The sequence below is a fragment of the Nelumbo lutea genome, chromosome 3, assembly GCF_056320005.1.
Source record: "Nelumbo lutea isolate HS-2025 chromosome 3, American lotus-T2T, whole genome shotgun sequence".
NCBI classification, from domain to species: Eukaryota; Viridiplantae; Streptophyta; class Magnoliopsida; order Proteales; family Nelumbonaceae; genus Nelumbo; species Nelumbo lutea.
In genome coordinates this window covers 81,350,800-81,378,276 of record NC_142686.1, presented here as the reverse complement: position 1 = coordinate 81,378,276, position 27,477 = coordinate 81,350,800, and the positions used below count along the sequence as shown (strand labels likewise).

Genomic DNA, 27,477 nt, shown 5'->3' with positions numbered 1-27,477 from the left:
CCGAAGTCCTCCCAACAAGCTTCCAAGGCTAGTAGCAGCATCCTGACTTGCCTAGAAAAAGAAAAAAGACATTACTGTGGGTTTGACCATTTTAATTCCACAACAAAATGAATGTCAGTATCACTAGCAGGATCATTGTCTATTAACATGTGTAGATGTTGTTCACTAACATTAAATATGACTCAGTTTCTTTTGGATTTGTTTGGTTGGATAGAAAAGGGACTCATGAAGAGAGGAGAATTCTCCTTTACATTTATGGGCATTAGAATGATTAGAAAATATTGACTCAGAAAATCAGATTTTCTAATTAAGAGATTAGATGGTTATCTTATTAGTTACTTGTGTGAGCACTTGAAATTTATTAGGAAAATTGCATTATATATTTAACTGAAATTTGATTTCTTTTCCCATTACTTGATACCTACAATATATAGATGGTTCATCTTTTACTTTTGTTAACTAAAATTTCCTTTTACGAACTATGCAACGTCGTGCTTCCTGACAATTTGGAAAGAGGGTTTAGGGAATTTTTTTCTCTTGTAATCTTTTCTGGTAATTTAAAATGTCATATGAACCAAAACAACCAGAGCACAATGAAACCACGTCTTAGAGAAAACACAATCAGAGTTTAGGGTATGATGTTGCACCCTTCTTATTCTTAGTTAAAGTTTAAGAGAAGAATGATTTTTAAAGAATGGGTCGAATTTCATTGTGATGAGTAATTGTACATGGCTGAATATTTATACACAATAATAAAGAATAATTAGAAACAATTACAAGAATAGAAACAGAGAAATAAGAAAATGTCTTAAGTAGAAAACTTGCTAAGAGGAGAGTTTCCTTTTTGCTCATATTGATCTCTCTTTGGTAAGAGTCCTCTGTATAGTAGTCGGTCCTTCTTTGGTAGGAAGAGTAGAGCCTTTTTTGGTAGAAGATCTAGGGCACTCTTTGATAAGAATGCTAGAGCTCTCTTTAGTAGGAAGGCTGGAGCTTTCTTTAGTAAGAGTGGAAGAGATAGGGCTGGCCGATCTAGGGTTGGCTAGCTCCTCAATATGTCCCCTCAAGCGAAAGTGGACTGGAAGCACTTGAAGCTTGGACCTAAGCCATTTAAACTGTTGAGAAGAAAGTGACTTAGTGAAAATATCAGCAAGTTGATCTTGTGTGGGAAGGAACTGCATGATCAGACATTTCTTAACGATAAGATCCCAAAGGAAATGAAAATCAACCTCAATATGTTTAGTACGGGCATGGAAAATGGGATGAGCTGCAAGATACGTGGCCCCAATATTATCACAGTAGAGAACCGGTGCAGACTTAAGTTTGACCCCCAAATCGGAAAGAAGAGAATTTAGCCACAAGAGTTTGGTGGTGGCATTCGCTAAAGCTCGAAGTTTAGCTTCAGTACTAGAGCGAGCAATAGTCTATTGTTTATTCGCATTCAATGAGATCAAATGTAAACCAAGAAAGATATCGTAGCCATCAGTAGATCATCTATCATTAGGGAAACCAGCCTAGTCATCACCTAAGTAAGCAGTCAATGTCTCTGATGTATGAGCCAAGAAAAATAAACCAGTGTCAATGGAGCCCTTCAGATACCATAGAATACGTTTAACTGCATTCTAGTGCTTAGTGGTAGGAGCATGCAAAAATTGACAAACTTTATTAACTACAAAAGCAACATCCGACCGAGTAAGAGTGACATACTGGAGTGCACTCACTATGCTCCGATATTGAGTGGGATCAGGGAGTAACTAGCCATCAAACTGAGAGAAACAAGAAGAAGTGGCCAACGGAAACTGGTTTGGCTACAACAAGATTAGTTTTCAGTAGGAGATCCAATATGTACTTGCACTAAGAGAGAAACAACCCTGAGGCATCATAGTGAGACTCAATGCCAAGAAAATAGTGCAACGACCCCAAATCCTTTAGAGCAAAAGTCTGAGACAAACTACTAATAAGCTGAGAAACATGTAGAGAAGAAGAGCTAGTAACAATGATATCATCAACATAAACAAGAATATAGATAATGATTTGATCCTAACTATAGATAAACAAGGAAGGATCACATTGAGAGCTACAAAAATCAAGATTGTTTAGTTTATTACTTAATTGAGAAAACCAGGCCCGAGGAGCCTGTTTGAGACCATAAAGGGCTTAATGAAGCTTGTAGACATGATCTGAATAATTACTATCCTTAAACACTTTTGGATGATGCATATAAATTGTCTCAGTAATAAAACCATTAAGAAAGACATTAGGGACATCTAACTAATGGATATCCCATCCACGGGAAACTGCTAGTGACAGAACAATACGCACAGTTGTCGGTTTGACCACAGGGATGGTCTCAATGAAGTCAACTCTCGAAACTTGAGTAAAGCCTTGCGCAACAAGACATGCCTTGTAACGTTCAATCGAGCCATCTAGGTGCCGTTTGATTTTGAAGACCAACTTGGACACAACTACGTTCTTAGAGGAATCATAGGGAACCAATTCCCAAGTGTCGTTCTGAAGTAGTGCATGAAACTCGGCATCCATAGCAGAACGCCAATGAGGGGATTTAGCAGTCTGTCCGTAGGAAGATGGCTCCTCTTCATGAGTAGCTGTTAGAGCTTGAGCCGATCTAGATTCCACAGACTGAGTTGTTGTAGTATGAGTGCGAACAGGGGGCCCCACAACAGGAGTTGTGTCATGCAACTCCTGAATAGGTATGGTGCGCCGAATTGGTAAGAGATCATCAGTCATGGAAGCTTCCTGTTCTGGTACAGAGGAAGAAGTGGCAGATTCCTTCTTTGGTATGAAGACTAGAGGCTTCTTTGGTAGGAGATTTAGGGCTTTGGTAAGAGTGCTGGAGCTCTCTTTAGTAGGAAGGCTGGAGCTTTCTTTAGTAAGAGTTGAAGAGCTAGGGCTGGTCGACCTAGGGTTGGCCAGCTCCTCAATATTCTTAAAGAAGTTGAAGCTAAAAGAGATTGCACCCTTCTTATTCTTCGAGCATGTATAACCAACCAAATATCAAAGGCAACTTGCAATTAAGTTAAACAACCCTTCCCATGAAGATCTATGGTAGGAAATTAAAGCAACTATAAAACAAGCTTCCAAGGCAAGTAGCTTCGACTAACTTTTTGAAAACTCCGACCTCTCTTTTGGCTTGGGTCAAGCATGTTGGATTTGGCACACCAAAACGAGACCTAACCTTACACTTTGACACTGCCAGTGACTTCACCTAGATCCAATGCCTATATATCGTGCTCTAATTGCTACCTACAACCCAAACCCTAGTTTGACCCCTCCAAGTCGGCCTCTTACTCCAACTCCTCTACAACTCCACCAAGCATTCCAAGTAAAGCTCTATAGCCCCAAACTACACCTTACCCTATAGGTATTTCACTTAGTATGGTGACAATTCCCACTTGACTGGAGTCCTTGCACGTGCAAAGCTAATGTTGACTTCCCTAGATGTATTCTTCGATATCTTTTTTGGTTGTGGCCAAGACAACGGTGGGAACCTTGATACCACAATAGGGGTTCTCGGCTTGGGGAACTAGAATGTGTATCTGGTTTCTTAGATGGCCTCCAACTTTAGTAGATTCTTCTCATACTATCTTCTGCCCACATCAAGCCCCATGGGGTACCTTGCATTTGGGGACTATTGATGCTCAATTGGCCGAAGGCAACAAATTAAATTCACTCCCAAGCTTCGAAGGAGGTGAAAGGGACGAGAGATCCATCATATGGATGGCCGAACCCTACAGGAAGGTTGGGCAAAATTTCAAAAATTTCTTTACACCCATCGGGGATCCTATTCCCAATTTAGAAAACTACATTTTCAAGGTTCGTTCTTGTAACCAAACTGGACCAAATTTGAAATCAAATAAAGGGAGGGATACAACTGATACGGAACCCACGCAAGAATGCTCCTCTCAACATAGGTGTTCACACCCAAAGAGAGTACCAAATCCTCCCCCCACTAAAGATGACACAGCTTAGGATGAGGCAGGATCAGTAAGTAGTTCTTCACCAAGAACTAGTGAGTCTTCAGCAATAATCGAATGGGACAGTGAGCACAACTTCTAGATTTTTTCTTTTGGCAAGAAACAATATCAAGATCAAATCTTGATCCAATCCAAGAACTGGAGATCGAATAGGGTGGGGCGGCAAGAGCAGGGATAAAAAGAGCAGAAGGCAAGATCAGTCTAACTGAGTTGTCTTCACTCTGTATTGAGTCAGTGTATATTCAAAGTTTGCCCAACTCTCTTATTTATAGCGTTAAAGAGACAATTTCCTAATCTCGTTACAAGTTATCCTGATCCAAATCTTTTATTTGGATTTGGACTCTTTAAGTGATAAGGATAATCTCTTATCTTTTCTGTAGATAAAGATCAGTCTTCCTAATCAAATTAGGAATTCCTTTAACCCAAATCTTTATTTGGATTTGGACTCTTTAAGTGGATAAGGGTAATCCCTTATCTTATCTGCTGATCCAAATCCCAGATCCGCCCCTATTTAATTAATCTAATTAACCCAGTTTGAAATGGGCTTTCAGGCCCATTAAATTTTTAGGCTCACTTCCACTATAATGCTGGCTAGCTTGGCTCTCTTTGTATGGCATGGGACCCTATCATTGATCTACACATCAGCCACAAGGGTTTAGCCTAGCCTCTGTTACAAGGCTTGGCCGAATTCACTGCTGAATACAGTGAACCCCTGAGTCCATCACTATGGGCTCATAATGGGCCTAACATTTACACTAAATGGTCATTGGGTCCAACCATCTTATGAAGGTCCAATAATTGTGGGTAGACGCAAGATTAGCCCATTAGGTATAACCCTCAATGGTCTTACACTTAATCTCTTAGCCCATAATGATCAAACACTGGCTGACAAGAGAGGACCTCTCCTCGGCTGCAAGGTGTAGTGTTGCACTCTTTATTCACATGGATCCCAGGAATTAAAACCTTTTGCAAATATTTTGAAACCATAATGTATATATGTATATCTCTATATAAATATATTTTGCAAAACAAATTTCAATGGTTAAAATCAACTGCGGCAGTTTAGGTTTCCATCAGAGAGAGTGCGTGCTCGACCATTCACTTTGTTCGACAAAGGGGCTGATCCTATCACTATGATCACCCACTCAGATGAATTCTCGGACTATCCCAACATACCCAGGTTTTGAACCCTCTAAGGATCACACTGATTGCCATATCAAAGATAGCCTAATTCGACACCTAGTGGAGTATCATAATCGAGTCTAGGGGTCAAGTGTAGCATTCTAGTTTTTCCCATCTATCTCCAAGGTTCAGGGCAATACTGGAATTTTGGTCCGGTTTGGGGTTTCAAGAATACCCACATTGCATGTACCTCAGGTCTCACCTTGGAAACTGAGGCAAGCCACTCCAACCAACTTGGTGGTATATCAGTGTCAGTCTTGGTAGGATAAGTCTCCACAGATCTATCCAATGGCTGTGAAGATTTTAAACTAACATGAGTCTCATATCTGTCCAGTTTAAGGGTACTACACAGAAACATACCACAATATCATGAATCAAATATGTATTTTATTCATTTACAATAAATGTCATAACATGCATCATGCTAATTGAAGCTATGGGCATACTTTGTGTTACAGGTGGGCCGAAGGCTTTGAGGGTTCGGAGGAGGTAAGTTGAGGCCAAGGCGGATTGCTCCTTCAGATACTGTTGAAGCCGAGGACTAGTACTAAGAAGGGTGCCTAAACAGGGACGAGATACGACTCCCGCGGTAGTGAATCTGCAAGGGAAAAGGTGTCAGAAGCCTCAGGTAGGAACCCGAGGCGAAGACTCCGACGGTCAAGTTAGTAAGTGTACAAGGTAGGCTGTGAGTCTGGAGCCGAGAGGTCCATATGAGGTATCAGATAGTGCTAAGTCCTTAGAGGAGATAGCAATAGAGATCACAGAGGTTTCGGATCCCTTACCTTGTGGGGGGTTAGCAGGGGGTAGTTAGGCTTGGATGGTCCAGATGAGAGTCGTACGAGGGCCTAGGGAGATGTTCTACCAAAGCAACACAGCCTCCTGCGATTGGGTCTGCTTGGTCTGCATCAGGTAACCCCGAGCGTCCTCATGGTGAGGCTATGTTGTCGTCCTCTAGTCGGCACACATCAGTCCTATATAGGGCAACCGAATGCTGCACCTACATCACTTGGTAGGTGCCATCGGGCTTGTTCAACAGAGTGTACCCTATAGTGGCATCGCATTTGTCTCGCTTATGCTTCAACATGATTTCTGTTCATGGAAGAGGGGTGAAACGGTGGATGCCTCAGCTCCGGCTAGGGAGCCCGAGGTGGAGGGGGCCCAGTGGAGCCGAGTCTGTGCCTTGTATTCACGCAGCGACGGTTTGGGGCCATGCGCGATACGGGATTCGCGGGCTGGCACACTGAGGTCATGCACGACATGGGTCTGGTGCAATGAGGGCCTTCCATAGGGAGGACAAGTGCTCTATGTGAACCGGTCTACATGTCCACCAGGCCTGTGCACCCAAACTAAAGAGTTGTGGCAAATGGGCCCATCAGTTTGCTCAGTGTTGTTTCATCTCCCCGAGGCTGAGCGCTGGTTCACTAGGCATCATTTTGTTTCCCCGAAGTTGAGTGCCGAGTGCCACACCGCTGATGGTCAACTTAGGTGGAGGGCTCACGACTGTCGGATCTAGTGGGATTTGAGTCGTCCGTTCTTCTATAAATAAGGGCCTTAGTGGTGATTTTTCTTTGTCATTTGTCTCTAGGCGCCCTTGCTGTCAAGCAAACACTGCTCCCAGACCTTCAACTCTTTAACACACCTCGTCTTCCTCTTTTTCTTCTTCGCCTTTAGGCAACTCTTTGAACCATGTCTTACTTTGATTATGGCCCTGAGTGCTATGAACTTTTAGATGGTTTGGAAGGGATCTTTCATCAGACTCCTTCCCTCCTCTCCCCCTTAGGTCCGCTGGTTGTTGTCCCTCTTCAGCGAGAGGTGATGGTGCTGAGGAAGAGGGTAGCCTCCGGGGGTGCCGAGGGCAGCCGCAGAGGCGATGACCCTCCCCGTGAGAGCGCCACATCTGTGACGCCGAGCGAGCCAAAGGGGTCCCCCCAAACCGAGGGGGAGCGGACCCTGTAGCCCATCCCTAGGATAATGGCTGAAACTGTTGTCCGAGGGGTGGCCATGGATGACCTCCCACATTCGGAGTTTGATAGCACTCTAGACGTGGACCAAGTGAAAGCCCTAGCTAGGTGGTTTCATATACCTCGGTCCTACCAGCTTAGGATTCCTAATGTCGGTGACCGGCAGTGGACCCCTGAGGAGGGGGAAATTTGTATCTATCAACATTTTTTAGAGTTCGGCCTTAGGTTCCCTCTCCATCCCTTAATCTCGGAGCTGCTGGAGTGGTATGACATTATGATCAATCATCTCAGCCCCAATGCCATTAGGACCATAGTAGCCATGTTGGTGTGGGCTCGGCTTCGGGACGTGGAGTTGATCCCGAAGTTATTTCGTGCCATGTTTGTGCCAAGGAAGCATCCTTCTGAGTCTAGCATGTATTACCTTTAGTCATAGAGGGGGAGACCTATCGATAATCCCACGTCAATCCACAATTGGAAGGGCAAATTCTTTTACATCTCTCGCCCCGAAGGTTGGTTGTTTAGGTCGAGGTGGGGAGAGGCCTGCATGACAGTCGCCCTCCACTTTGGGATGAGGAGGCCACTGTCGTAGCTCACTTACTCGTGTTGGGGATAGTCAATGCCAAGCATTTGGTGGAGGAGGAATTTCCCCTGGTGTCCGTGGGGCTTAGCCCTGCCCCCTTGGTAGGAGAGGTGCAGATGGACGCCAAGAAGTTGTTGCTAGAGAGTGCCCGCGCCAAGCAGAAGGCCCAAGCAGGCAAGAAGCAGGAGGGCAGACGCTGAGAAGGCCTGCCGAGGACATGCCTGCGAGGGATGAGCGGGCGCTTGCCCCCACCAGGTTGATTGATACACAACAAGTCCCCGTCAGCTAAGGGAACCATGGAAAGAAGCCAGTGATGGGAACAAGAAGAGGCCCATTGAGGCTGGCAGGATGAGGCCCACCGAGGAGGTCCTGACAGAGCAGCCGCCAAAGCTACTAGGGGGGTCCTATCGAGGACACTGTGCCGAAGAGGCCCTCTACCAAGGGGTATCCTGTGGGTCCCTCATCTTCCCCTGCATATGCACAAGAGCTTGTTGGAGAGACCGGGCAGCCCTCTAGAATCTTTCACCCCCAGTGGTCGATCCACGAGGGGGATTCAATTACTAAAGAAGGGGTCGGGCAGGCCCTAGTGTGTTGGGCGATCCTTCTGAGGGATCGTTTCAAGATGATGTAGAGTGAACCACAGTTCATCCACGATGAGGGGCTTTACCATCTGGCCAAGGTGAGCTTTTGTCCTAGTACTTCATCTTTCTGTTCTTTCTTCGTTGTAGCCCTTATTGATGATACTTGATGCAGTTATGCCGCCACTTCGTTGGTCTGGGAGACCGGATGGGCCTCACCCTGGAGCACTTGGGCAAGCTCGAGAAGGACAACGAGAAGCTCCTGGTGGTGGTTGCCATAGATGAGAGCAAACGGGACACCTTCAAGAAGGCCCACAAGGATGAGTAGTAACTCCAGAAGATGCTAGAGGTTGACCTGAAGGTTGTGCAGGCCCACCTCGTTCAGGAGCAAGAGGCGCTAAAGAAATCCGAGGAGAAAAGGGCTCACCTTGATAGCATTGTCACGGAGGCTCAGCGGCGGGCAACACAGACCGAAGAGTGGGCCACTGAGGTGGAGAAGCAGGTAGCTGAGGCGACGACCAAGGTGGTGGAGGCCTTCAAAAAGTCGCACGAGTACTAGCAGGCCCTTGCAGAGTACACATCCTCGTTGTACCTGGATGACATCGAGGACACTAAGAAGGTCTTCCTGCAGGTGATGCCTGACTTCGACGTTGAGGGACTGAAGGTGATTCCTGACTCCCCCGAAGAGATCCGGACTACTGATGGTGCTGAGGGCTCTGCATCCCCCGGCTCATGGTGAAGCTTAGTGGGGTTCTTCCTATTTCAACTCGGCCTCCGAGGTTGTGAATTTTTGTAAATGTTCACAATTAATGAATGAAAAATACAAGCATTTTTTGTACAGTGTTTTCTCTCCTTTCTCTCTTTTTTTCTTCTCTTATTTTTCTTTTCTTTTTACTAAGGGGTCCCTGCCCCTCCCAACAGAGAGACCACAATGCACATAAAATAGCTCGTACTAGCCCGTTACACACTCCCCTTAGATAGTTAGGAAGGAGAGGCTGAGGTGGGGCCATGCGACTGAAGTGTGGCTCACCTGACCTAATTCCTTCCAAGTGTTTATGTAGAATAGGCCGAGGTGGCCTGTTGAAGTGTGGGGGAGGGGCCGAGGCAGAGGTGTAGCTCGTCTGGCTCCCTTCCTCCCAAGTGGTTACTTCAGCGAGGTTGAGGTGATGCTCTAAGGAGGTCGGGGTCTCGGGCCGAGGCAAACCACCATGTTAGTCAAGGTTGTTGCCTTTACTCAAGCGCGTTAAGTGTACAAGACCAAGAGGCCATCCGCCACCGAGGTGGGTAGTGAGGCATACGAGGCCTCGACCATCCTAGTGTATTTCTGTTTGGCGAGGTGTTATGTTTGGGTGTTCGCCACTAGCCATGTGCCCTAGCGTCAGTCCGACACGAGTGCCTAGTCCTCGGGGGAGGCTACATGCTTTGGCCAGTCACGAAGTTGAGATGTCCTAGGGACTTAGTGAGAACACACGCTAAGCATTGAGCCAAAGAGGAACTTTACTATATTCATTCATCACTTGTTTATCAGAAAATACATTCATTGGTAGTACATCTGAAGGTCTTCCGAGTTCCACATCCGAGGGATGGGTCTTACACTTAGGTGTTCGAGGCGAAAGGTGTCGGGGCCAACAGCTTGCTTGATTATGTAGGGGCCTTCCTAGATGGGGCCAAGTTTATCCACACCTGGCTCGGGGACCATGACTTTCTTGAGGACGAGGTCTCCCTCTTTGTAGTGCCTCTCTTTTACCCTCGAGTTTTAGTAGTAGGCCACCTGTTGTTGGTAGGCAACCACCCTTACTTGTGCTTGCTCTTGGGCTTCTTCCAGTAGGTCAAGGTTTATTCTAAGCGCTTTGTCGTTCTTGGCCTTGTCGTATGCTTCAATTCGGAGCGTCGACTGGCCAATCTCTGCTAGGATAGCAGCTTCCATACTGTAGGTTTGGCCAAACGGATTGCTCCTTCAGACAGTGTAGAAGCCAAGGGCTAGTATTGAGAAGGGCACCTGAAGAGGGACGAGATACGTCTCCCATTGTAGTGAATCTACAAGGGAGAAGGTGTTAGAGGCCTCGGGTGGGAATCCGAGGCGAAGGCTTCGATGGTCAAGTTAGTGAGTGTACAAGGTAGGCTATGAGTCTGGAGCTGAGGGGTCCAGACGAGGTCTCAGATAGTGCTAAGTCCTTAGAGGAGATCCCTTACCTTGTGGGGGTGCCTTGTATTTATAGTCGGAGTTGCTAGGGGATAGTTAGGCTCGAATGGTCCAAATGCGAGTCGTATGAGGGCCTGGCAAGATGTTTTGCCAGAGCCACACGACACCCTGCAATTGGGTCTACCTGGTCCACATCGGGTAACCCTGAGCATCCTCATGGCGAGCCTTTGCTGGCGCCCTCTAGTTGACATGCGTTAGTCCGGTATATGCCAACCGAATTCGCCTACATCAGGGACCAAGCACAAGTCTCCTCTTCTTCTCCCCTTCACACGGTTGTAGCATAGGGTGATTTGGAGAAGTTGCCGATAGGAATAGAATATTTCTTTGGGTAAAATACAAAAACCTCTTGAAGTTTCTAATAATCATAAAAACCTCCCTTTAAAAAAAATCTCCCTGCTAATTTTTAAATTTGACAAAAACCTCCTTTCGGTCAATAATCATGACGCAAAACATTAAAACATGGTCAAATCTTTTCGAATACCTATTTTACCCTTTCATACGTTAATGATTTTTCTGGTCCTTCTGAGATTGACATATTTTACCCTTTCAAATACCTGTTTTACCCTTATCGCAGCAAAGGCACCCTCTCCCGTCGAAACCGAAACCTTGGATCTGATCAAAAGGAGTCGTGGTCCGCCTGTCTTGTTCCCTAATTGCATTCAACGTCTACGTTCATAACGACGCCGATCCCCTGTTCGAGCCCATCGCCGGTCACCATTTCTTCGATGGTGATAACATGGTTCACACTGTTAGCATCCTGGAACGATCCCCTGTTCGAGCCCGTAGCGGCTAGCTACGCTTGCCGCTTCACTGAGATGCAGCGTTTCATTCCTGAACTTCCTCTGCGGCAGAAAAGAATGGATCCTTCTCCCATTAGTCGAAACTCAAAGCCATGTTCTATTAGTACTTCCTCAGAAACGCCTCCCATTGGTCGAAACTCGAAGCCAGCCATGTTCTATTAGTACTTCCTCAAAAACGCTACGAAAGAGAAGCTTTATTCTCACACTTAAATATCCCACTCTGCAAAAAGTTTGTATAAAATGGATCAATGTTATCGTCAATAACTACTATAAGATAGATGGATAGAATCATAAATGGACAGAAATCGAAGAGAGAGAGAGAGAGAGAGAGAGAGAGAGAGAGAAGTGAGAGAGAAGGGGGGAGGGGAAGACGCCTTCTTGCCTTCTCCTCTGCCCCTCTTCTTAGAGATTCGAGCGCTGGTTTTGGTGCACAGGTATGTCTGAAGCATCTTATGAACGAGCAGCTCTTTGATGGCCCTCTTCTCCTTAGCCCCTTTTCTCGGAGACTCGAGCGCTGGTTCTGGTGCACAGGTATGTCTGAAGCATCTTATGAACGAGCGGCTCTTTTTGACGGCCCTCTTCTCCGCTGCCCCTCTTCTCGCCTTCTCCTTCCGATCGGGATCACGAGCACCAACGGCCGGTTCCTTTTGACGTATAGGCAATGCGTGGGCACCGCTCCAGTCCCGCGAAGGAATAGCTCCGTTGTTGATGTGTTGCCTCCACATGCCCCGTCGTTCGTCATCTCTGTCATCAACCCCTCAATTTCATTGATTACGGATCTACTCCTCACACTGAAGTCACAGCATGTTCTAGCCGCACGAGAAAATCATTCGTATAGGCAAGATCTGCCTCCCTATCCCCACCATCTTAGACCCGGAAGAATCATCTGGGTTTGCTGCAGAAGGCTCCACAGATGAAGAACAACATCGGCAGCGACCTGCGTTCGTGGTTCCGGTCAATCCGTCGACCAAAGTTTTTAGTTCATTGGAATTCCGTCTGACGGGAGTGACAGTTATACATTGACGCAAGACTTGTGACTGAGGCTGAGGCTGAGACTGCAGGCGCAACAGATTTACCTCCGTGGAAGAAGAGCAAAACCCAACGCTTTAATGGCAAGCAGTTGAACAAGAAGAACAATGTTGATGAAGAGTGTTCGAGGATCATATAATAGGTATTTTGGAAAAAAAAATAATTTTTTTAACGTTTTTCGTCATGATTATTGACGGAAGGGAGGTTTTTGTCAAAGTTTTAAAAATAGCAGCGAGGTTTTTGCTAAAGTGAAACTATAGGGGAAGTTTTTATGATTGTCAGAAACTGCAGTGGAGGATTTTGTATTTTCTCGCAGGAGTGGCTACAAGTCAAATTTCTCACAAGCTATTTGAGCTCGGCTCAGCTCTGTTTAAATCGAGTTTCGAGTCAAGCTCAAGTCTGATGTATAGGTTTATTTGTTAATCAAGTTGAGCTTAAGCCTAGTGAAGCTCGGCTCATGAGGCTCGTAAATCTAATCGAGTCTAACATAATAAATAAATAATTTTTTTTATTATAATAAATAATTTTTATAATTCTTATTTTTAATATACTATACATATATTATAATAATTTTTATAGATATACATATGCATAGACATATATATAATAAATAATTTTTATCATATATAATAATATTTTTATTTTTCATGTATAATAGCAAATAATTTTTATAATTCTTACAAAAATACTTTTTTGTATATTTTGCATTTGAGCAGAGCCGAGTTCAAACTTGTGAGCTTTGAACCGAATCGAGTTCAAACTCAAGTTTCTAGTTCGAATTGAGCTCAAGCCTAATACAATTTCAGCAAGCCAACTCGAATAACCAAGTATTCAGCTTGACTCAACTCGAATCAACCCTTGTTCTCGGTATGCTTGCTGATAGGAGTGGAATACTTATATGATTTTATTTGTTAGGATGGTAGTGTGGTTGCTCCATTAGGAAAGCACTGTGATTGCCGCTTCACCCTCCTCACCTCGTTTTTTTTGTTTTACTTGAACGAGCTTTTCTCAGCACTAACATATAAGGCTTAGCTAGAATATGGATTGTGGTAGAATTTGAATTACATTAGAATCAGTTTCTGGCTTTTTGCTATTCCTCCGTTTTAGGCTTTATCCTAAATAAGGAGAGTCTCACTCGAACTCTTCCTCTTTCCTGTATTTAAACATCAGCAATGCAATTCACATTGTTTGTTCTTTTTCTCACTGGATTAATTTTATTTATGGTATTAGAGCACCAGATGGCATCTCTTAACAACAACTCATGGAGAAACTCTCTCTGTTCATATACCATCCTCAACATTGAATTTTGGCCAACTTGTGACGGTAAAGTTGGACTGATATAACTATTTGATTTGGAGACCACAGGTTCTTCCTGCTCTCTTTGGATCTGAATTACTTGGTTATGCATATGGTACCTTTCTGTGTCCATCTCAGACCATTCAAGAAGATGGAAAATCTATTCCCTATCCTGCCTACACACAATGGAGAAAACATGATCAACTCTTACCATCTTGGATGCTCTCAACGATCTCAGAGAGCATTCTCAGGCAAGTATTTAAAGCTATATCCACCGCTAAACCATTAATGTTTAAATCATTCTTACTACTTCTACATTTTTTGTCTACACTTAGCTCTTTTAGCACCTTCCACTTGCAACAAATCACGTCTACTAAGGTTGTTGGTGGTCTTAAATCATTTCTTACTACTACTCATATCTTTTGTGGTCTACCCCTAGCTTTTTTTGGCACCTTCCACTTGTAACTACTCACTTCTTCTAATTGTATTGTTAGATGGTTTCATTCCTCATCCAATTATTTCTTGATTGCCCATCACTCTATTTCATACAACATAGGTGGCCTTACAATGGTTTTATAGAATTTTATTTTTAATTTGAGTGGTATTCCACTATCACACAAAAGTGTAAATACACCCTTCCATTTTGTCCGATTTAAATAGTCACATTGAGTTATTTCTTCTTGGTCTCCAATCCTAAAGTGGCTTTTTCAAACTCAAGTAGTGCCACAAAAGCATGCTTTAATTATTTTATTCGGATTTTTATCAATGATGCCTCTTACATCATCTGTTTTTGCCTTAAGGTAACCTTTCCATCATAGTTTGAGGGCAAAAATGGCCCTTTCAATTCTTTAGGCTGCATTTGGTTGCAGTACAATTTTATTTGCACTAGTGCAAATAAAAAAAATGCAAATTCCCATTTAATTTTGTTTTGTGTTTTACCTTAGGGGTTTTTATTGTTCAGTCCACATCCCAGAAATCTGAGCCCCACCATACAGGTGGGATGAATCCTGGCCATTGATTGATGCCAAATCCACAGCCAGGATGCGGTTTATAGGGGGGCTGTAATTTCAGATTTCTGAGGTGTACTGCAGTCTACTTATCCCTTTGTTCTGTTCCATGTCTTAATTTACTTCATTTGTACTGCAATCAAACAAAATAAGCTAAAATTTGAAGCAAAAATAGGTCAATTTACCACTCAAATCTTTTGTGCTGCCATAGTTTTACATCCGTGCAAATTTATTTGCATTGCAACCAAAGACAGCCTTAGGGTCTAAAATGGTTTTTTTAGGAAAGTACAAGAGTTATCAAAGCCAAAAATAGAAAAATAAAAGTTGGGTGCCCTAATCAATGTATGCAACTTTGTTCTCTTCACTCCAACCCTTTCTCTATATGAAACAATGCTGCCCTCACAGCCTCCAGCAAACCAGCCATCCGAGGTAATCCCGTTCTCTAAAATAGAAACATCAAAGTTGATTTTAACTAGGCCAGACTTGGGGAAGAGTCTTGCAGCTAAGAATGCTCCAAAGTTGGCCGAATCTATCAATTGTGATGGCATCTTGATTGAGGGTGATAGCAAGCAGGTTATAGATTGCATCAATACCAAAGTAAAGCCCCCTTGGACCGCCAATTCAATCATCCAAGATATTATCGCTCTAAGGGACAGATTGAATATGAGAGTTGGTTTCACTCGTGTTTCATGAAGCCAATTGCCTTGCAGATTTCATGTGTAGGCTGAATCAGATGAACTCGGATCTCATTTCCAAGCCCATTGAAAGAATCTGGTTGCATGACCCATGGGTCTGCTCTACCCCCTGCCTTGTGTAGAGCTCCTCTTCTTTTGTACCAAGAAAGATTGTCACATGCATGCTAATGGCTAATGAACGCACATGAGAGAGAGAGAGAGAGCACATCAGGTACCTCATATTCTAATTTGACACCCAAAATCAAAGAGTTATGAGACTTCAGCCCAGCTGCTTCCTGGTGTTTTGCACACTCCCCTCCTTTTCATCATCATCCTCACCCTTGTTGCTGCATCCCACATTTTCCTTTCCACATACATGTTTGCAAGAATTGCATAGTTTCCTGGGTTTCCAGGCTCTATTTCAAACAGCTTCTGTGCAATAGACTCGGCCAACTCAAGATTCCCATGCATCTTACATGCACCAAGTAGCGCCCCCCATATGCTAGCCTCAGGCCTGATGGGCATGCTCGAAATAAGATTATGAGCCTCAACTATGAATCCAGCACGACCAAGGAGGTCCACCATGCATGCATAGTGTTCCATCTTAGGTACAATAGAACCTAGATCACACATCAAATGGAAGTACCTCCGACCCTCATCCACCAACCCCCTATGTGCACACGCAGTGAGTATTCCAGTAAATGTAATACTGTTTGGCTGAATCTTGGCATCAATCATCATAGAAAACAAAGAAAGAGCACAGTTGGCATCTCCATGGTGAGCATATCCTGTTATCATGGAGTTGTAGGATATAACATCTTTCTTGGGTATCTTTTTAAATGCATTAAAAGCCTTCTCTATGCTTCCACACTGCACATACATATTTACAACAGCATTCAGGATACGAATGTCAGATCCAAACCCACATTCACTTATGCAGTTTTCTATCCATGCACATACATTCAAACTCCCCAACTGAGTAGCAGCAGAGATCAAAGCCAACATAATGACCTCATCCACCATAATATTAGTTCTCAGCATTTCATGGAAAAGTTTGATAGCCTCCCCTGGTTTCCCATTTTGTACATAACAAGATATCATGACTGTCCATGCTACAACCTCTTTGTCAATCATCTTATCAAATAGCAATCTTGCATTTGCCACATCTCCTGCCCTTGAGTAGCCACCAATCATAATGGTCCATGACACTGTATTTTTCTCAGGCATATGATCAAAGTACCACCTAGCTCTTTCTATATCCCCAAATTGAGCCAACCCATCAATTAATGCATTCCATGTGACAACATTTCTAACAGGCATGTCATGGAATAGCTCTTGTGCCATATCCAAAAACCCATGCCTACAATAACCCGCAATAATGGCAGTCCAGGAAACCACATTTTTCACTGTCATTCCATCAAAGACCTGCTTTGCTGTTTCTATTCTACTGCATTTCACATACATGTCCAGAACTGAAGTCTGAACAAAAACATCTGATACAAAACCCAGTTTTACAACATCAGCATGGATCTGCTCGCCCTCAGAAAGAGCTTTGAGACCTGCACAAGATTTGAGCACAAATGGGAAGCTAAAATTATTGGGGCAAAGATGCTGATGTCTCATTCGTGCATAAAGCAAAATAGATTCTCTGAAATGACCATAACATGAATAGCCTCTGATCACTGAAGTCCAAAGAAGAACATTTGGATATTCCACCTGATTGAAAATTAATGAAGCAATCATTTGTTTCCCACAAGCCATGAGAGAGATTATAAGCTTCATTATTAGTGAATTATCCTGGTGTAACCCACTCACAATAATCTGAGCATGGATCTGGTCCAGCTGACTTGAACTTTTGGGTCTCTTCAATAAATAGCCATATAGATCACCCAAGCTTGTCTGCCTGCACATTCTGTGATGGAGAAAACACAGCTGACAGAAGACCCAACTCTATCCAATGCCAATAATCCTGAGTGATAAAATAATTCAATACAATGAAAACTCGGTCACTAGTCCTAATTCATCATGAAAACAATTATTCTGGAAAAATCATCATATCCTGCCCTCAAGATTGATTATTACTCTAAATGAAGAAAGAGTTCAAATGCTGTGAATCTGCCAAATGCATAAAAGAATCTACTAGAGGAAACAAGGGGGGCTTGGATGTAATTTGGTTTAATGTAATTATGTAATTGAATATAGTACAAAGAATAAAAAGCAATCTATTCGTTTTGAAGATAAATAAAAAAGATATTTCATTATATGAAGAGGGGTGCAAGGTAATAGGTGATGAGGCATCACCCAAAATACAAAGCAAATGCTAGAAACAAACAGAAACTGACATCCTTCAGATGCATATGCTTTCGATCCAATTAAGACAAGTTCAAGGACCTAAAATCAGCTCCAAAATCTCCCTTCTTGAGGCCCTCGAACTCTGGAAGAATCAATAACCAATCAAGCAATCTCCAAACGATGACAGCACAGTCTTTCCATGCTCTACTTCTTGTTCATAAAGATTCCTCTGTTTCGTTCTTTCCACACCTCCCAACAAATCGCAAAATGGATTTTACTTGCAAATTACTTGCAGCTATAAGAGGGATACAGATAGCAAGTGAGATGGGCCTAATAAATATGGAGACCAATGGAGGACTCAAAATTGGTGATAGGGTGGTTGAAGGATCCAGAGTTCTATAATCTGGTGCTTTAGGGATGAGATGAAAAAGTTTAGATGGCTAACCAGAAACATGAACTTGAAAATCTCTTGGGTTAGGAGAACAGCTAATGCTATGGCAGATGGGCTATCTAAACAAGGGGTAAATAGGGACAGTTTGTATTGGGCTCAATTGCTATTGATATTTGTCACTATTCTATTAAAGTTTTTGTGTGAGAGGTAACACCTTGTGCCTCTCTGCAGGATGCTTGTGATAGGTCCCAGTCAGAAGCGCAAGAAGTAAATTGCTCTCTTAGGATGAGAACAGACCTCAAGGTTTTGGGATAAATTTTCTCTGCCCTCTTTCATTCATCAAAGAGAAATATATACAAGGAATAGCTGACAACTTCTTCCTAAAAATCAGACCACTACTACGAGTATTTACATCCTAGAATACCACTAAGTACATAACCAAAATAACTTGCTGGAAAGTAGGAATCCATAAATCTAGTGGAAGCAGAGATAACTGACAACTAAGGACTGGTTGTTTCTGCCATGACTTAGTCCATGAACCGTGGATTTGGCCGAGGACTACACTGGCTTCTTCGTGGCTTATCATTACCCCCCTTCCAAGTGGAACCTTGTCCTCAAGGTTCAGGTCAGGAAATCTCAGGGTTGCAAGGAAGGTCGGTGTCGGTTACGTTGATGTCTTCTTTAATTTCTTCCTCGAAACCACCTTCCAACAAAAGAAGTTGAGGGCCCTTGCATCTATGACCTGCAAAAAAATTTTCATCGCAATTGAAGCATAGTCCTTGTGCACGTCTCCTTTGCATTTCATCCCATGAAAGTTTCTTAACAGGTGCAGCCTTTGTAGTTGACAGCAATGACAGCGAAGTGCGAGCTGATAACGGTTGTCATGAGAATCGTCGCTGCCGCTGCAATTGATCTTCCTTCATGCGCATCAAGCTTATCGCTCCTTTCAACGTCTTTGGTCTCAACATGCATATCCCTTCAGCAATTTCAGGCAGCAACCCACCCATGAACAATCCCACAAGTGCTTTTTGCGACCATCCATGCACCCGGTTGCCCAATCTTTCAAACTCTTTTTGGTAGTCGCACAGGGACCCAACCTGTCGAACCTTAGATAGGGTTTCATCAAAATCCTCACACTCCGTTGGTCCGAAACGAGCCCATAATTCCTCCTCAAATAGTTCCCAGGTCACCAGTCATCCTTCCTCTTGATATGCACGACGCAGCCATTGCTACCATTGATTGGCCTCCCCTTCCAGATGGAACGAGGCTAAAGACACCTTTTGATTGTCTGGTGTGCCCTGAAACTCAAAAAATTGAGCTACTCGATTAAACCATTTTGGGAACTCAAGCCTTGCCGTTTTGGAGGAGAAAATTGGCTTCCCCCCTTCATTCTCACAACCTTCCTCTTTAGTGAGCTTTAAACGCTCATTAGAAGTGCTCATCTCAGGAGTATTGTTGGAAGTGATGCTTCGGTTAGAAAGGATAGCATCGGACAGCTTACTGATGGTATCTTCTAACCGCTTGATCTTATCTGCCATTCCAATCTCCAATCTTTCTAGACCGTCTTGAACTCCACCTAGCCCCTTTTCCAAGCTCTCAATTCGCTCTTTGTTAGACATCTTAACCTGGCGCTCTGATACCAATGATAGGTCCCAGTCAGAAGCGCAAGAAGTAAATTGCTCTCTTAGGGTGAGAACAGACCTCAAGGTTTTGGGATAAATTTTCTCTGCCCTCTTTCATTCATCAAAGGGAAATATATACAAGGAATAACTGACAACTTCTTCCTAAAAATCAGACCACTACTATGAGTATTTACATCCTAGAATACCGTTAAGTACATAACCAAAATAACTTGCTGGAAAATAGGAATCCATAAATCTAGGGGAAGCAGAGATAACTGACAACTAAGGACTGCTGGTTGTTGCTGCCATGACTTAGTCCATGAACCGTGGATTTGGCTGAGGAATACGCTGGCTTCTTCGTGGCTTATCAGCTTGTAATGCCTACTCTCATTGAGATTCAATAAATACTTTGTTTACTTGTCAAAAAAAAAAATCAAATTGCAAAAGGGATATAACTCCACAAGATTTTTTCTTTCTTGCTACCATTCAACAATGGTTACTTCTCAAAGATTTCTTTGGGAAATCAAGGCTCTCACCCCCCCATCTTGAAGAGACAAAAGAAAAAGAACCAAATGCATGCACTGTATATACAGTCAACCATCAAATGGATAACATTTGCAGCATCACTTTCACACAAGGCACATCTATTTGCAAAGATGAAGCCTCTTTTCTCCAAATGATCCTGACTAAGAATGCTGTCCATCACCACCAGCCAAGCAGAAGCCTCCACTCTAAGAGGAATTGGGTTGCCCCACACTCCTCCGACATGATGTCTCTCTATCTGATTTTCAGCCAGGATTTTACGAAAAACTTGCCACTTTTATTTCCCTTCCACCATCTAGCATCCAGGGCCTCTAGATGAATCACCGTACCCTGCAGTCTAGATAACAACACCACACACTCTTCCATTTCCCTATCAAGCAAAGGCCTTCTGATGTTGGGACAACAGCACACCTCCCCCTGTTCCTGTACAGTCTTGGACAGACATCTAACAACTTCCCCACACTTAACCATTCAACCTCCCAAAATCTGATGCTAGAGACATTCCTCACTTTCCAAAATACACAAGAATTTACAGCTGATTGAAATTTCATAATTCCTTCATTTATCAAAAAAAAAAATCATAATTCCTTTCCATATCTGATGCTAGAGACATTCCTCACTTTCCAAAATACACAAGAATTTACAGCTGATTGAAATTTCATATTCCTTCATTTATCAAAAAAAAAAATCATAATTCCTTTCCATATACTCACCCCATAAGAAGAGTTAACCTCCCTCGGGTCCCACCCAAGATCCAACACTCCATACTTACAAGCTATGACCCTCCTCCACAAAGCCTCCCCCTCCCACACAAACCTCCATACTCATTTCCCCAAAACAGCTTGATTGAAAGTCCTCACCCATCCCCAAACCTCCATCCTCCTTTGCCCTACACACCCACTCCCATCTCACCAAATGAAACTTTTTTTTAGCCATTTTAACATTCCATATAAACTCCCTCTGAAGCCTTTCAATTTCTTGACTCACCACCGCAGAAACTTTTAACAACGACAAAGATTTGAAAAGATGCTTTAAATGATGTAACCTTCCCCCCAAATGACAAATATTTCCCCTTCCACCCTGCTAGCCTTTTCTTAGTTATATCCAAAACCAGCAGCCATGTAGATAGGGCTGAAGCTTTTGCGCCAATAGGTAGGGAATTCACCTATCAAACATCTCAATGAAGCTGCACACTTTTCCATAGTTCCCTGCTGCACATTTCCTACCCCAATCATAACACTTTAGTTTAAATTAATTTTCAACCCGGATAGCACTTCAAAACCTTTGAGGACCCCCCTCAATTTCAGCACTTGCTCTGCTGATGCATCCACAAAGATCAACGTATCATCAGCATATTGTAAATGAAAAATATTCAACCTCTCTCTCCCCACCTCAAAGCCCCTAAACAAACCTGCCTCCACACCTTTGTTTAACAGCCTACTCAACACTTCCACCACCAATACAAAATGTAATGAAGATAATGAGTCCCCTTTTCTTAATACCCTTGAAGACCCAAAAAATTCAGTAGAAACTCCATTAACTAACACCGAGAAAGACACCGAGGAAACACTTGCAAACACCCAGCTTCTCCATTTCTCCCTAAGACCCATTAAACTCATCACCTCTTCTAAAAAGACCCCGCTCCATAAAAATCAATCTATTTTAATAAGGATGCTGATGTTTGCAGGTGCCCAACAAAAAAAAAGTAGTTTCTAACATGGTGTTTTAGGAAAACCTGAAATAGATTAGTATTATAAACTTTTCCACATGTATCATGGAGATGTAAAACAACATAGGTGTTTGGCACACAAAGTTCAGAAAATGGACTTAGTTTCTTTAAACCCAATAGAAGGGTTCTGTTCAAATTATTTCATTAAATAACTGTAAGGGATTAAGAAATTTAATTAAATACAAGCAAGTCCAGCACATGTCCTTTGTCAACTTTTAAGACTTGGGATAACATATAGCCTGCCCGCTCCTTACACCAGAGATATCATTCTCCATTGCAGTGATCCAAAAACTCAAAATTTGTTCCACATTCAAATGAATTTAGATTCAGATTTACATTCTTTGTTGTCCATGAGAACCATCTAGACCTGTGCACAATCAAGTTGGGTTTAAAAAATCCTCAGCTATAGTATAGGTGGATGAAGAAGAAAGAACCTCTTTCTACAATATATGTATAATTAGGAAGCATCTGAGATTTAATCAAGAAAAAAAAAGAAAAGCAAAAAGAGAAAAAGAGAAAAACATTACACATTTGGGTGTATCCTTGCAAATCAGCATACACAATCCCCAACAATGATCTTTCTAATCAAAAGCCCAAAAGGCCATCCATCGCTGGATCTATGCAACCTAAACTTAGCTGATATAATTATAATCATAATCTAAAATTACAAAAGCATATAATTCCCTTATCCAGGGTTCAAGACTCTTGCTTGGGTGTAAACTCGAATTTGGGTTTCAGAAGGGGTTTAAGGGAAAATGAGTGTGATGTTTTTACTTGTTCTAGATTCCTTAATCCAGTTGCTGAACCTGCTAGGGCAAGTTTGTTTGGACCTGTCCATGGAGGACTCTAGAATATGAGTAGGTTCTTTAGATGGTCTCTTTATTTGTTCTTCTTTCTTTAGAGTACTTGCCTCACCTAGTTTGGGGATTTCCCTGTGAAAGAAATTTGGAGTAAGCCTATCTCCCCAAAAATTCAAGCTCTCTGTTGGGAAATCTTCCTTGGTAATGTATTTGTGTTATACGGCAGAGAAGAAGGCCAAATGCCTTCCTTTCTCCTCAAATGTGCTCTCTCTGTAAAGAAAGTGGTGAGACCCTATCTCATTTATTAATATCCTGCACATTTGTGCATCAAATTTGGGAGTTTTCTTGTGTTCTCTTTGGCTGCAGGTGGGTTACCCCTCAAGATGTGGTAGGCCTTTTCAACCCTGACTTCTTAAGGCAACCAAAGAAAAGAGGGGTGGTAATGTGGAGAGCTTTGAAGGCAGCAGTATGCTGGATGGCGTGGGAATAAAGGAATAAGAGGATCTTCTTGGAGAAAAGCAGAACAGTAGAGGAAGTGATAGACATCATAAAGGTGAAAGTATCTCACTGGGTAAAATCCTTGGATAGCTTCCAAGTTTTCTCAGTCATCGACATCCTAAGAACTTGGACCTAAGTAGCACAGTCTTTGAGAGTGAAAGTGAAAGTAAGGGTGGAGTGGACGCCTCCAGAAGGCAGCAAAATCAAACTGAATTTTGATGGGAGCTCCCTTGGAAATCTGGGATTGTCAGGTATAGGAGTAATCAGAAATTCTAAAAGGAGGATATTGGCTTTGTTCTCAGGACTGATTGGCACCGGAAATTCATTGAAGGCTGAACTGTGGGCATTGCTACAAGGTTTGAAACTAGCTAAACAGTTGGAATTTAGGCATATTGAGGTGGAAGGAGACTCAAAAGTGGTCATTTCATGGGCTAGAAGAAAGTCAGCAACAGACTTACCCCTTGGACTTTCAAACATGTGATTAGGGAAGTGGAAAAGATTGCAAAAGATGTAGAGGCTGATTCCAAATGGGTCAGAATGAGTGCAAATGGGCTAGCTGATACCCTTGCCAAACAAGGGGCACTGAGGCATCAATTATTTTGGGCAGCTTTGTAACTTGGGACAGAAAAGTGTGCTCAATTGGGAATAACACTCCCACCACCTAGTTGTACTAATTTGTTTCAGTGCCCCTTGGACTTTCAAACATGTGATTAGGGAAGTGGAAAAGATTGCAAAAGATGTAGAGGCTGATTCCAAATGGGTCAGAATGAGTGCAAATGGGCTAGCTGATACCCTTGCCAAACAAGGGGCACTGAGGCATCAATTATTTTGGGCAGCTTTGTAACTTGGGACAGAAAAGTGTGCTCAATTGGGAATAACACTCCCACCACCTAGTTGTACTAATTTGTTTCATCCTTAATTATAAATAAAATATATTTTTACTGATAAGAAAAGAATCCTGCTTGGATAAAATTAACTCGGACCATACCCATAATCCAATATCAATTGCAAAGACAGATTTTTCAATGTTGCATGGATATGCCTGTATTGTGGATGACTTGTGTCTCCTGCTAAGAATTTGTGGACAAGTTTATCAACCTCAATCCAACTGTATCCTGATGCTTTGGCTATTCCTCTTTTACTCATCCAATGCCGGACCTTTGCAACATCATCCCATCTATTGGACCTAGCATAAATGTTAGACAACAGCACATAGTTTGCAGGATTCTGTGGCTCAACTATGAAAAGCTTTCTTGCGGCAATTTCACCAATTTCAATATTGCAATAAGTCTTGCATGCCCTAAGCAAGGCCCCCCACACACCAGCATGAGGTTCCAGTTTCATTGTTTTTATCAACTGATAAGCCTCCTCAATGAATCCTGCACGGCCAAGGAGATCAACCATGCAAGCATAGTGATCAACCAAAGGCTCTATTTTGTAATCCCTGGTCATGCAACTGAACCATTCATCACCCATACCTAGCAGGCCAGCATGGCTACATGCAGTTAAGATACCCAAAAAGGTGACTGCATCTGGCTTCAAACCACCAACTAACAACTCTGAAAAAAGTTTCAGGGAATCTTCTGCATGCCCATGTTTAGCAAAACCTAGAATCATTGCATTATAAGTCACTACATCCTTGTAGGGCATCTCACAGAACACTCGATATGCATCATCAAGACTCCCACATTTGGCATACATGTCAATTAAAGCATTGAACATGTAGATATTCATTTCCATTCCACTACAGTCTTTTATGTACTCATGTATTTGTTTTCCTTTCTCCAAAGCTCCAATGGATCCACAGACTGAAATAATAACAGCCATGGTTACCTGATTGGGTTCCACATTCTCCAGTTTCATCTCATTGAAAAGTAGCAAAGCTCTTTCACCATCTCCACTGTGAGCATAACCTCTAATCAATGCATTCCAACAAGACACATCCCTCAAACACATTTGATCAAAAAGTTCCTGTGCAGCTTGCATGTTTCCATGATTAGTGAAACTAGAGATCATGGAAGTCCATGAAATTGAATCCCTTTGAGTCATTTTGTCAAAGATTTCTCTGGCAGCTTCAACATTTCCAGCTTTTCCATAGCACATAATCATGGCATTACACATCACAAGATTTCTCTCACATGAAGTTTCAAACAAATGCACTGCTGCTTCAATGCAGCCAAACTTGGCATACATGTCCATCAGCGTTGTTTGCACATAGATGTTGGTATTCAGTCCTAGTTTAAGAGCATGGACATGAATCTGGTTGCCTTCTTGAACAGCTGACAAAATGGAACATGCTTTGAGAACAGATGACAGTGTATAACTGTTCGGTTCTATCATATGCCTCTGCATCTTCTTGTATATCAGAATAGCTTCTACTGTAGCTTGAGACTGATTTCTTGAATAAGCTGTTATCATGGCAGTCCATAGGAACACATTCGCTGTGCCCATAGAACAATCAAAGATTTTACGGGCATAATCAATATTTGCCAACGCTTTGGCACTCAAAGATAAAAGTTTGACAGAAAGATAATTTTCATGGTGGAGACCACTTGTGATTATAGGAGCATGGACCTGCTTCAACAATTTCATGGATGCACATTTCTTGAGTCTCTCAAAAATTTCCCCTACAATTTCCCCAGTCCTTGAGTTAAGTTGAAGAGGAACAGGTTTCAATTGCATGTGATCTCCACAAACTTGAAACTTCTTCCCATAGAATTACTATAGTATCAGCCTCTTCAAAAGGAGGTTACAGTCTAACAACCTCTTCAAGGAGTTTGATGGGTTTACGTTCCAAAGCAGCTAGTCCCTCCATGTCCTGAGCCGGTCAGTTGAAGATATCCATTCAATCAGTCAGGAACTCAGGCATTAAAATACATGTGGAGATTACACTTTAGGGCAAGCTAAACACCTCATCTTTATAGGTTCAAAAATATGTAATATTGTGTGAAGTTTATTAATCTTCATAACCACCAACACTAAAATTGTATATATTGATCCCTTTGTTACACGAGAGAGAGACCAAAATAAGACAAATGCCAGGATATTAGAACATGACCAATAGACAATAGTAGAGGAGGAAATCAAATAACTGTACCCAATAGAAGCGATGTTGACAAATAAACTAATCCATGAGAGAAAACCCGTATGCCCAAAGATCTACATTCGATGTCAGAAAAAAGAAACAAGGATGTGATCTATCATCACATTCGCTTATTCTGCTATTCATTCCAACCGGCCATCATAAAACAGTACAGAAAATTTTCAGGAAACGCAGATAAGATGTTTCTAATTGATAATTTCCGTATCAAGAACAACGAACAATTTTACCTAGAAGAAAGTTTCCAGTTAAGAGGATAACAGGAAACAGTGAAAAAGGAATTTAAGCGATATCTCGACATTCAGATGTCTTAGCTCTCAAACATCCTCCCCACTAGATTGGGTATCTTCGCCTGAGTCCATCGCCCTCAAACTTTCAGCCATCATCCGTTGCCTGTTCTGGGTCTGTCTTTCTAAACCGACCATCCACAAGCCTAAAGCAGTAATGGTTGACAAGTATCAGTATCAAATGAAGAAGCCAAGATGCTGAAGTAGAATTTCTACTGAGATGTCTTATGATAGCACCAATACGAACCTATGGCACTTCCAATCGCACAGAACCACAGGATCCTCATTGACCATTTATCGCCGATAACTTCTCTGTTTCCCATCTTTTGTCACCAACACACAGAAGTTCAGAATCGATTGATGGACAGATCCTCAAAACTGAACTCTTGGGCAGTTGGACTTGCCTTCCGCCGTCGAAGTCTATCTTTATTCTGTAGTCTCAGCAGTCACCTTCGCTGAGGACTTCAATAGTTGCACATTTCTTTTGGGTCGGACCTGGCTGAGTGGCTTAGGGTTTTCTTGGCACCAGCCAGGCAACCCGTCCCACATTATGTAAGGGCTTTGTGCGGGTCCAGGTCCGGGCTGAGTGGGCATGAAAGAAAATGGTTGCCTGGGACCGGAATTTTCTGTGCTGGGCTGAACGGGCCTAGGGATTTTTGCCCCAGCCCGGTCCGAATTATGTGCAGGTCTGGAGTCTGGACTAGGCTGGGCATGAAAGAAAATAGTTAGCTGAATCTATAAATTTCTGTGTCAAATCGGGTCAGGCCATAAATTGATACTTCTTAAGCTTTGGGGTGTGGAAAAAATTGGACTAAATTATAAATAAGTACCTTTTACTTTGGGATAGTGACATTTATGGCTTTTAACTTTCAAGTGCAACATTTTACTATTTTAGTATCCTTACCTTTTAGAA

The 27,477-nt window shown here is 42.6% G+C and overlaps 1 protein-coding gene across 3 annotated transcripts; it reads right to left on the bottom strand.

Moving 5' to 3' along the window:
• Positions 1-34: 34 nt before the first annotated feature.
• On the bottom strand, positions 35-27,477 carry LOC148865969 (putative pentatricopeptide repeat-containing protein At5g37570). 3 transcript variants are annotated; one of them, XM_088980422.1, is made up of 4 exons: positions 26,812-27,477; positions 26,508-26,710; positions 24,166-25,995; positions 14,788-17,271 (listed from the first exon to the last, which is right to left on the bottom strand). In XM_088980422.1, exons 3-4 carry the CDS (start codon positions 25,857-25,859, stop codon positions 17,253-17,255), a joined length of 1,713 nt encoding a protein of 570 aa, XP_088836548.1. In that variant the 5' UTR covers positions 25,860-25,995; positions 26,508-26,710; positions 26,812-27,477; the 3' UTR covers positions 14,788-17,252. The 3 variants fall into 3 exon arrangements, 2 of the variants coding, with proteins under 2 accessions (XP_088836548.1, XP_088836549.1); XR_016110563.1 differs by lacking the exons at positions 14,788-17,271; positions 24,166-25,995 and adding an exon at positions 35-51 and having other exon boundaries at positions 26,812-27,160; XM_088980423.1 differs by lacking the exon at positions 24,166-25,995 and having other exon boundaries at positions 26,812-27,274.